The sequence below is a fragment of the Lupinus angustifolius genome, chromosome LG03 (assembly GCF_001865875.1).
Source record: "Lupinus angustifolius cultivar Tanjil chromosome LG03, LupAngTanjil_v1.0, whole genome shotgun sequence".
Lineage (NCBI taxonomy): Eukaryota > Viridiplantae > Streptophyta > Magnoliopsida > Fabales > Fabaceae > Lupinus > Lupinus angustifolius.
Window position 1 is genome coordinate 17,103,267 of NC_032011.1, and position 11,824 is coordinate 17,115,090.

At 34.4% G+C, this 11,824-nt stretch overlaps 1 protein-coding gene and 1 long non-coding RNA gene across 5 annotated transcripts in view; one reads left to right on the plus strand and one right to left on the minus strand.

Annotated features, from left to right (window-relative positions):
• The window catches only part of LOC109343557 (nuclear poly(A) polymerase 1-like), a 19,266-nt gene continuing 9,967 nt past the window's right edge, over positions 2,526-11,824 (minus strand). Inside the window, exons 1-12 of one of the 4 annotated variants that reach the window (XM_019581912.1) lie at positions 10,322-10,519; positions 10,148-10,225; positions 9,369-9,476; positions 6,877-6,939; positions 6,638-6,799; positions 6,346-6,459; positions 6,204-6,266; positions 5,767-6,096; positions 4,961-5,125; positions 3,847-4,803; positions 3,067-3,134; positions 2,526-2,789 (exon numbers count right to left, since the gene is read on the minus strand). In XM_019581912.1, coding sequence (XP_019437457.1) covers positions 2,744-2,789; positions 3,067-3,134; positions 3,847-4,803; positions 4,961-5,125; positions 5,767-6,096; positions 6,204-6,266; positions 6,346-6,459; positions 6,638-6,799; positions 6,877-6,939; positions 9,369-9,476; positions 10,148-10,225; positions 10,322-10,444 — 2,277 coding nt within the window. In that variant the 5' untranslated portion in view covers positions 10,445-10,519 and the 3' untranslated portion in view covers positions 2,526-2,743. The other 3 variants (XM_019581911.1, XM_019581913.1, XM_019581915.1) reach the window with 3 other exon arrangements.
• Positions 10,806-11,006, plus strand: LOC109343558. Its single transcript, XR_002107232.1, has 2 exons — positions 10,806-10,910; positions 10,949-11,006. It is a non-coding gene; the product is annotated as an uncharacterized LOC109343558 (long non-coding RNA).

Sequence of the window (11,824 nt, forward strand, 5' to 3'; positions counted from 1 at the left end):
TTTTATACAATAGTGTTCTAAATAACTCGCAAAAACAATTGAAAAAACACGAATAAATATATGAAATTATATTAACAAATAAGTTGTTGTAACAAAATGCATTATCCACTTTGAATCAAAGAGATGGCATTACTTTGTACAAAATTGAATATGAACATACAAACATGAGTCATGACTGATAATGGAATGGGTCAGATTGGATCATGTTTATCCCTTATCAGGTTATAAATATTGTTAGACTATTTTTTGAACTCGAACACATTCATAACTTATTGAAACCTAATCATATTTGAGTTCGATCATGATCAAATTAAACTAGATGAGCAATAGAGTCCAACTCACCCTAATTTCCCCTACATCATGTACATTTTTAATATTTTTATAAATTTATTTTAAATGTTCTAACTCATTATTATAACTATCTTTTTATGATCAACTTGATATTTACACTTTAATTATGAGATTCTCACCTAATGGGATTTGAAAAAAAAAATATATGTATATAGTTTTATATCTATACCACTTAATAAAGGGAAAACACAAAATAATCACCCATCATGGTGTAATTTGTATTTTCCTATTTTGTCATTCACATATTTTTATTTTCACAACAAAAACCATATAATCATGTTTCATTTTTTTTATATTCTTCTACAATAACTATCACATTGGTATAATTTTCTATTTCTTATTTACATTTAACCCTTTTTAATTTCTATAAAAAATATATTATCATATTTAATCAATACCAACATATTAATTACTCATTTACTTTACTTTAACAATTAAAATAAAGATAAAGAAATATAATATAAAATGTACCAAATAAAAATTACAATATAAATTATATTTGATAAAAATAAATATTCTGATTCACCAAAATAAAATATATAAAACTTAAATCTTTGATATTATAAAGTAAAAATGTGGGCCGACAAACTCGAACCACAGTAGTAATTATAATTATGATTGTGAACTTATTTTATGCATTAAATTTGGTTATTGGTAATTAAAGTTTTTACTAGTATGTATAAGGGAAGAAGTTGCTTCTAAGATTTCTATGTAACCTCCAAAGCATGAGGCACAATGTTATTATTAACTATTATGTAAGAGATTTATATATTTTCAGTTTATCATCCATCATTTATATGTTAACTATTATAAACTCTCAAATAAAAGTAATCAATATTACTAATAGATAATGTACCGATGATAAAAAAAATTTTAACACCAATAGTAAATAAATATTAAATCAGAATGGGAGTAAATAAATTAATGCACTTGTTAACCTCACCTTTGATTATTACTAATAAAACAAAATAAAAATATGCGTTCACTTACATAAATAATGATTTGATACTATCAATTTCTTCTTTGAAAGATAGATTCGATAACAAATAGTTTGGGTGCTTAATAGATCATCAAGAATTGGAAGATTTGTTTGGTATATTAAAAGTATTTTTTCACCCTACAGACAAGAATTAATTCTTTTCAGTAATATGCTTACTATCCCCTCCTATGCTTCATAGGAGTTATAGGATTTGATCTCCTACAGAAAATCAAAGGCCTTATTCCTCAAAAGTATATGCTTTTGTATGGAAGACTTGAATTCCAACAATAGAGGTTTATCTCTATAATTAGAAATGACAACAAAGTGGATTGAGATCAGATTTATACTTATCCAACTCTGAACATGAACATAATAAGGTTAAAAAAATATTATTATCTCTTCCCGTCAGGTTACAAGTAATTAGAACCTGTATCAAACTCACCTAAAACTTATCATTTATCATTTAAATGTACCTATTAGAAAGGGTTATACATATATTATTTATATATAAGACAATTATTTAATATGTAAATTAAGTTTGAGTCAGATTTCTCGGTTAGATATCACCTATCCCAAATTCAAACTCATACCCAATATTTGAAATTGAGGAAAACCCCAAATCAAACCCAATTAAAGCATATTTTCCACATTAAATTTGGATTGTATTCAGACATATATCCACAAATTCAAGTTAGTTATCATCCTATTTATAAGTTGATTTTTAGAGGGTAACATAGAGGTATACCGAGCCATAAGATACACTTAGATCGTGGTGTTAGTTCTCTACCAAAGAAGACTCATTGAAAGTTTGGTTTTGCGCAATGGTGAGTGGACCCTATTACTTTGTATTACTTCAACAGTTACTTGTTGCTGCTTTTCTTGACGTTAGTTTTACACAATTATATGGGTTGGATATCTCTAATAATCTTACAAAATTAGAAGACAAGATAAACATTTAATGCATTTATTTAGGTGGGGTGTAAGCTCACCTTTTAGAAAAAACCAAGACAACCACCGTCCAAAATCTATTTTTTGTTATTCAATTTTATTATTATTATTATGCACTTCAATTTGTGACTTTGGTATCCCTTTAAAATTAAGGGTGGTACATTCACGAATGAGTGTTTATTAAACTTTAGGCTATGCATTATATGAAGTATCAAAACTTGAAATTATAAAAAGATCCCAACCATGCTAGACAGTGTAAAATAGACTTAATATTAAGTTACCAAAATCTGTTATTTCCAGGTATAAATATTCAACACCTTCTCATACAACATATAGGTGGAAATTAATGGCTTTTCTAGCTAGGTGTTACTTTACTGTATCAATATTATAGAACAAGAATGAAAGACTTAACCAGAAAAGACCATTTCCAACCCAGCTTATTTGCACCTTAGGACTTGGAAGTGTCTAAGAACTTTTATCAGCAGCTTTGCCTAATGAGGTGAAGTTCAACCTGATAATAAGAAACAAAATGAATGGTCAACCAATAAAATATGGCACACCTTAACCATAACATAAACTCCAAAATAGCAATCATGTTAAGTACAAGTATGTAGAAAACGGGGGAAAATCTTCTATCCCAAAAATATTTAATTATTAAAATTTTAACTTAAATACATTTTTTCGACCAATCATAAGCAGTGACACACTTTGCGGGACAACAGACGTGCTGCGGTAGAAATCATGAATATAAGTACACATTATTTAACAATAGATTATAGTTTTCTTACCTGATAAGGGGCTTCTTCTGTGACAGAGGTGCAGAGACACTTAACATTGGTGGTGCCAGTTCAGCAGGCTTTACAAAAAGGAAAAAGAACAAAGAGAGAATGAAAAAAGTTAGAGCTGTTTCAATCTCTTGCTGCCATGATGTGGCAAAACAACAACCATGTAATTTACACAGAATGTCACTGAGTAACAGGAAGTGGATATTAGGATGCATTAATTCTCCATAAAACAAAAGCAGGGAAACATAATCCAGCTTATTATAACTCAGAATATGAAGCAACAGAAAGAAACCAAAATTCTGAATTCTTAAAAAAAATCATAAATAAGCATGCCAACTTCATGTGATATGAGATATAATCCATATGGGCATAACATGATTTCAGCATATATTTTGACTAACATATTGTTAACTTCTTACCATTTTTGTACCACACACGAATAACAACCAAACATTTTTCCTACAATATGGCTACATGGATCAAGTGACATCATATTGTTCTAGCCATCACATAAATGGAGAAAATTATGTCAAACATATTGAGAACTAGCCATCACATACAGATAAAAACAGGGGCATGTGAAGGCGGAGATTGAAAGAAAAAAGGTTAGCAATTAACAGTTGTAGCTCATACGCAGATTTGAGACAATTAGCAGAAAAGTGTCAAACAATCACAAGCAAATAGGAAAAGCTGGGACCTATGATCTATGATTGTTGCAGAATGATTGATAGAGGAACCTAAGTATAAATTTTTTCCAAACACAAGATAATTTAATAGGTTAACCTCAAGCTCCTCCAAGCCCCCGTTAGAGCTTAATCGAGTTGAACACGTGGTTTCCTTATTAGAAATAACTGTTTCTTCAGACACTGCAGCTGTTGAGTTTGAAGACTCTAAGTTGCTCTTTTTCATATTCCCACCAAAATATTTTACTTGATTTCTGTATTCGAAGTCATCTTCAAGCTCCTCAGATTCCTCTGGAAAGGCTTGATGGGCCTCATATGGAGCTGACATAATCTTCTCAATGGCTACATTTTCGGCATCTTTAGAAGTAAATGTATCTGTAGTAGCAAGTATAGGGTTGAATTGCAACTTGCTTTCCACTGATCCATTAGTCTCAATGTCGCTAGAAGGACAACCCCTGAAAGATTTCAAATCAGGTTTCTCACTCTTTGGCTCACTCATATTGTTGACTTCTGAATCATCACATTTCATAGAGCAAGAACTGGTAGTGCTAATAGGATTTCTAACTTCATGAACTTCCCCAATGGAGGGAGACAAAGATGCAAAAGACTTGGAATTTCTCAAGTTATCCATGCTATCCTCTGCTCGCTTTCTCTTCCTTTCATCATCTGCTTCAAATGAGACCGCTTTAACTTCTTCAGATTTTTCTGCTTGAGCATTACCAGAAATCTTCAATTCTGAGCTTCGTTTACTGTCCCAAGTTATCTTAGTTGGGCGGGAAGGTCGAACACCACCAGGAAATACAAAGTTAGGTATATTTCGGCGTTTCACATGGGACACATGGATAAACATTCCGGGTTTCCATAGTGTATACATGTTAACAGACTGCTTAAATTCTTCAACAGTTAGTCTTATATCAAATTGTTCACCTTCATTCACGGGAACTCCTTGTTTACGTTGCAGTCCCATGAAGTAAGAGCAGTGGAAAGGCTTAGATTTGTCAGAAAAGTCACCAGGATGCGGATGGCACTGAAGCATGCCATAAGTGTGCCTCTCGATCTAGATGTTTAAAGCACAAGCAAATTAGGATGTATACAAACAAAGAAAGGAAAATAAACAAAATTGCATCCCTCCCCTTTCACGTAAGAAATTTTAAGTAAAAGGAGATGTAAGAAATAAAAGAAACGAAACAACATCAAAATTTATAGTGTTGTACCTTCAATGTCAACTGGCGGTGACGAGATTCAACCCACCCTTTCCATTTTCTAAGATCGTCAGCATTCTCTGCTGAAATGTCTATCTGCAGATAATTCTTATAAGCTTCAAAAAAGGGATAAGGCTCAAAAAGAGTATCCCAATTAGCCTTGCTAGCCTCCATAGCCTACAAATACCAGAAACATAACAACGCAAATATCACAACAATAATAAAAAATAATATCATTATTAACAGAAATAGTAGCTGAGCATCTGTTAGATTCCATTCTAAAACCACTTAGCAATTAGTGAAGTTGTCCAGCATGTATATAAACTGCATCCCGAGAATCAAGGCAAGCAATGTGGGACTTCAACTTAAGAAAATGATCGACCCCACAAGTAATTGTTGCTTCCCTGATAATGGCATTCAAACCCATTATGAAAACTACAGAGTATATTATTTGGTGGCTACATGAAGGCACCTAATACCTAGATTATGCAAACTTGCTACCATCCAACACAACAATTTGCCTTCTAGTTCCGGGGTGAGTGTCTTATAAGTACACCAAATCAAGATGAAGAACATAAGTAGATCACAGAAGCATCTACCTCAAATTATTGTGTGTCAAGAGTGGGGCCATGATTCAATAAACTGTCCCACTTCCATACTCAAACGTGGGAACTTTAACATGAAGATACAGGTCAAATCATTCAGGCACAATGCAGCTAATGAGACAAAACAAAGGAAAAAGGAATCGGAGAACAAAAACTTGTTTGAATTTTCCTGGGATTTTCCAAAAACAAAAAATCCGGGTACATCAATCATACCTCACATATTTCATTTCCCCTCTGAAACTCCTCTGTCATAATACGCAATGTACTCGATGACACATTGTAGCTAGAATTCATGCACGGATACGCAGGAGTAATTATTGGCATTAGGTGGAATCTGTCCTTGGGATTTCTTCTTGGATCCCAAATTTGAAGTCCGAGAGATCCTTCTTCAATAGCACAGAGCAGTACAGGATTCGGCCAGCGCCACTGAGTATATACCCTAAAGAATCGAGAGACTAACATATTAGGCAGTGCATTGGGGAAAAGCTGGCATATTCGAGCAACAAGCAATGCCCAGTTTATACCACCGAGAAAACCTGCAACCTGCTCGTGACATATCAAAGATGCATTAGGTAAATCAGAAACAATTAACAAAATAATAGTGAAAAAGAACACCAAACAAGTCATCTAGAGCAGGAGCTTTGCCATACATTTGAATAAACACCACGGCACTTTGCCCAAAGCCTCATGCATCTCAATGTCGTGCGAAAATTCTGCACTTCAGAAACAGAAATGCAATCATGAGAGGACTGTCAAGAAAAGCTCAACACAATAAAATTTATATCCACCCACCTGAATATTTGGAACCAAACGCAGGATTTGATCAGTCACTCTACAACCGTTAAGACTACGAACAGTTTGTTCATCTACATTGTGTAATATTGACTCCTGTGATATATCTAAGTCCTGTCCCACAAAATAACAATATTACCAAGTGGTAAATAAAAGGTGAAATACAGTTTATTCTTGATGTAGGCATAACACATGGGAGACGGGAAGTGTGCATCACACATCAAATGAGGTTTGTTTTCCAAAGTGCCAAATGGAATAGCTTCAACATATCAATCTTGCATAAGTCACTTACTTCAGGAATAGCCCATAAAGCTAACTTTGCATAAAGGAGATCTATAGAAACGCCATTGAACTTGAACTTCATCACTGGAACATGAGCATCAGGCACTGGGTGCAACTCTGTTACTTCTGGCATCTCGGATAGCATCTTATGTAACTCGCCGAAGAAATCTTCCTAAGGCCAGTTCAGATAAAAAAAATTAGCTGATGGAAGATAAGTGACTTCAAAAATCTATATTTGGATTATCATACGTCTCTGGAAGCATGTCTAGGTCCCACACACAGAGTGTCTATATCTGCTCCAGGGCCATGCACCTACAAAATTTGGAACAAAAACTGATAAAATGATAAGACCCCAAAAATATATATATATATATATATATATATATATACATATGCCCATTACTAATATTATCAGCTCTTGGTCCACAACATTGAACATTATGTGACCTTTGGCAAGATATAAACACAACATAATTCATCTACAGGAGCAGCATGCTATACGACAAGGCTTTCCTAATCCTCTTCCTCTCCAATACTCTATTAGGAAGACAATCCAAACTTAAAGTGCATCGAAGATGAGGGGTGCAAATAGAAAAAGCAGCCCATCAGGGTTGTAAGGCTTAGACTATTATAAGCCTACATAGGCCTCACGCCTATAAAGCAGACAAGCTAAACTTGGGCTTCAAGAAAAGCCTATTCAATTATGTAAGTAAATGCTTGGACTACTGAAAAACCTATTTGGCTTACAAGACTAGCCTATTTATTAACTATTTATGCTTACAATTATGAATTTATAATAGTACTTGCATAGTTTACAAATTATAGATTAGTATAATATATTTATTTTACACAGAATGCAATAATTCATTAAAGGTTATACCTATTTAAAAATTGAAAAGTTTAAGTTTTTTGTCCTACATGAATGCATTCATGTAATGTAAAATCTTCAAAAATAGGCTTTTGGGTCAGGTCAAGCTGTCCTGCTATCATAAACAAGTTAGGCTAAGGCAAAAAATAAAGCCCATGACAGGTATCAGGCTTTGCTCAGACCGATATTTTACAAAACAAGCTTAGGACAATTTAGGCAAAGCCCAGCCTAGCATATTTTACCCAAGATATGTTATTGATACGAAACCTACTACTATAAATGTAGGAACGCAGCTATTTCTTCAGTTTCTAATGATTTGAAGAAGTTAATTGTGGCATCCTGAACTTACAAGTTTAGCCAAACATGTTCTCTAACCAATTTGTAGATTTCGTAGGAAGAAATTTTCACACTACATACCATCACTCGTTTCTATCAATGGCAAAAATTGAAGTACAAATGTATGTGCACTTGCAATCGAGCAGGATTTGTAAGATAAGAACAACCACATACCCCTAATCGATAGGAGCCAAAAGTGAAAATCTTGGCATTTGCTTCTTGCACCATTTGTTCATTTAGTCCTTTGGCCCGACTAATGGTTTTGACCCACATCTTCACAATCTAATTCATATTACAACAACACACCCAAAGTAAATAAATTCATATGGTACTCCACTACATTTCCAAGATAGTATGAAATGAAACACACACAAAATGATGGCCCAGTGAACAAGGCTCCCACCTAGTGGGGGTCTAGGGAAGGTTGATGTACATAGCCTTACCCCACAGATGGAGAGGCTGCTTCTAAGATTTGGATTCGTGACCTCATCATTACTAAGCAGCAACCTTACTGTTACACCAAAGTTCACCATCTATGAAATGAAACACAACTAGATAAAATTCAAATGCATGAATCATACTCTACTCTTTTCTTCCCTTAGGGTTAGTTTGGGAGATGGATTTTGGAGGGGAAGGGTCTACAGGAGCAGCATGCTATACGACAAGGCTTTCCTAATCCTCTTCCTCTCCAATACTCTATTAGGAAGACAATCCAAACTTAAAGTGCATCGAAGATGAGGGGTGCAAATAGAAAAAGCAGCCCATCAGGGTTGTAAGGCTTAGACTATTATAAGCCTACATAGGCCTCACGCCTATAAAGCAGACAAGCTAAACTTGGGCTTCAAGAAAAGCCTATTCAATTATGTAAGTAAATGCTTGGACTACTGAAAAACCTATTTGGCTTACAAGACTAGCCTATTTATTAACTATTTATGCTTACAATTATGAATTTATAATAGTACTTGCATAGTTTACAAATTATAGATTAGTATAATATATTTATTTTACACAGAATGCAATAATTCATTAAAGGTTATACCTATTTAAAAATTGAAAAGTTTAAGTTTTTTGTCCTACATGAATGCATTCATGTAATGTAAAATCTTCAAAAATAGGCTTTTGGGTCAGGTCAAGCTGTCCTGCTATCATAAACAAGTTAGGCTAAGGCAAAAAATAAAGCCCATGACAGGTATCAGGCTTTGCTCAGACCGATATTTTACAAAACAAGCTTAGGACAATTTAGGCAAAGCCCAGCCTAGCATATTTTACCCAAGATATGTTATTGATACGAAACCTACTACTATAAATGTAGGAACGCAGCTATTTCTTCAGTTTCTAATGATTTGAAGAAGTTAATTGTGGCATCCTGAACTTACAAGTTTAGCCAAACATGTTCTCTAACCAATTTGTAGATTTCGTAGGAAGAAATTTTCACACTACATACCATCACTCGTTTCTATCAATGGCAAAAATTGAAGTACAAATGTATGTGCACTTGCAATCGAGCAGGATTTGTAAGATAAGAACAACCACATACCCCTAATCGATAGGAGCCAAAAGTGAAAATCTTGGCATTTGCTTCTTGCACCATTTGTTCATTTAGTCCTTTGGCCCGACTAATGGTTTTGACCCACATCTTCACAATCTAATTCATATTACAACAACACACCCAAAGTAAATAAATTCATATGGTACTCCACTACATTTCCAAGATAGTATGAAATGAAACACACACAAAATGATGGCCCAGTGAACAAGGCTCCCACCTAGTGGGGGTCTAGGGAAGGTTGATGTACATAGCCTTACCCCACAGATGGAGAGGCTGCTTCTAAGATTTGGATTCGTGACCTCATCATTACTAAGCAGCAACCTTACTGTTACACCAAAGTTCACCATCTATGAAATGAAACACAACTAGATAAAATTCAAATGCATGAATCATACTCTACTCTTTTCTTCCCTTAGGGTTAGTTTGGGAGATGGATTTTGGAGGGGAAGGGAGGAAAATGGAAGGCTTGAGAGCCATGAAATACACTTGTGAGATGACTCATAAGTCTTCCCTTTCCCTTCTTTCCCCTCCAAAATCCAACTCCCAAGCAAACCCTTAGGGTCTGTTTATTAGAGGAGAATTAAGGGGAATGGAAGGATCGGGAGTACACTCATGAAATGGCTATGAAGCCTTCCATTTCCCTTACTTCCCTTCCAAAACTTAACTCGCAAACTGAATCCTAGTTTTCTTGAGAGTCATGTACTGTAAACTTTTTTTCCATAAAACTATCAGAGTAAACTGACATGTGCAAACAAAATAAATTCAACCTGGTCTAGCCTTCCAAGCACTTCCTCCCTGCCCACTGCCTCCTCTTGATTCTCATACAAGCCGGCGTCTTGCAAGTACTGAACACCCAAATCCAAATTCAGCACAACAACACTAAGAAACAAAAAAAACTCAGAAACTAACAATCATTCACAATTGCCAGAGGAACACATAACCTTCTCAAGTTCACGGGTCTTGATGACATCATAATCAGTTGGCCCACCCAATGAAATGGGTTCAGTTATGCCTAATCTTTGTTGCTGCCCATTATTGCTTTTGCTCAATCCAGAGCTCCCCATAAATAAATTTATATATTTTTTAATTATTTATTATAGCAATGATATATATTTTTTCTCAATAATACTGGAGCTATAATAATAAAATTTATTGAAGATATTTTACAATCTTATATCCCAATAAAATCAAACAGAACAAGAAAAATAACAAAAACTAAAAAAAAAACCTGCTCCAATGTGATGATAATTGTTAGATTGTACAATATTATGGGGTGGAAAATTCAAAGCTAAGAACTTTGATCATAAAAGTATGGGAGAACAAAAGGGGTGAAAATTACAAAGGCACCCAGAACATGATTATCATAAAATAGAGTACAAGTTCACAAATTGAAACAATAATCGAAACCCTAAAAACCTAAATCGGATTTTGATTAAGCCAGCGCGTTGGTGAATAATTGTTGATGTAGCAGTTAAGCCATGATTGAAAGCCGAATCTTTGAAGAAAAGGGTAAAATAGAGAATATGAATAGTAGAGTGAATAGAGAATATGAATAGTAGGGTGAAGAGAGAATATGAATAGAAGGGTGAAGAGAACCTGGGTGAGGGAAAAGGGACCAAAAAGCGAGAAAAGATGGTTAAGGTAAAGGAGAGAACGTGGTTTGGTTTTTTAGGTAACAGCTTGGTACTACTTTGGTGTAACGTTGTCGAAGAGTGAACGACCAAAACATGTGCCACAGGAGTTATCTTATCACAAAACACTTAATCTAGTCACATTTGGTGACGTGCTTTTTTCAAGAAAATGACAACATTCAGAATGATAAAAATGTTTGATTCTTCTAAAGGACACTTCCTAATAATAGTACTTAAGAACTCCAAAAAATATTAATTTATTATTCAAGAGTGAGAATATATTCTTTGTATAATCAAAAAAAAAATTGTACACTCTTATTTATTGTTGGAGAAATTTCTCCATCCGAAATCCATAGATTAAACACGGAAGTCCTTATGACTATAACTTTGTTCCCATAACCTAATGTTTATGCCTATACATAAACCCAAATAGAACAACCATGGTCTAGACCGAAGAAATCCCAAATGAGTTCATGGTGAAGATGAAGAACATACCTCGTTGAGTCATTTCCGGAATCTCGAAGGTATGAGGGTACGATGATCTTCCAGATGTTAAAGCCTGAATGGTTTTCCTTATGCTTCTCTATAAGGGAATGAGAAAGCCAAGAGAGAAGAGAGGGTGTTTGATGTGAGACCATTGCATTATGGTTTGCCTTAGTGTTCCTTATGGAAGTGTGATGGAGAGTTATCTTATATATGATAACTCTTCACAATTCCCTTTATTCTCATCATCCACTCAACCAAAACTCGTTGCTCTACAAATGGGGACCATAACCCATAAAAGTAACCCCGTAGTGGTTACTACTTTAGTTG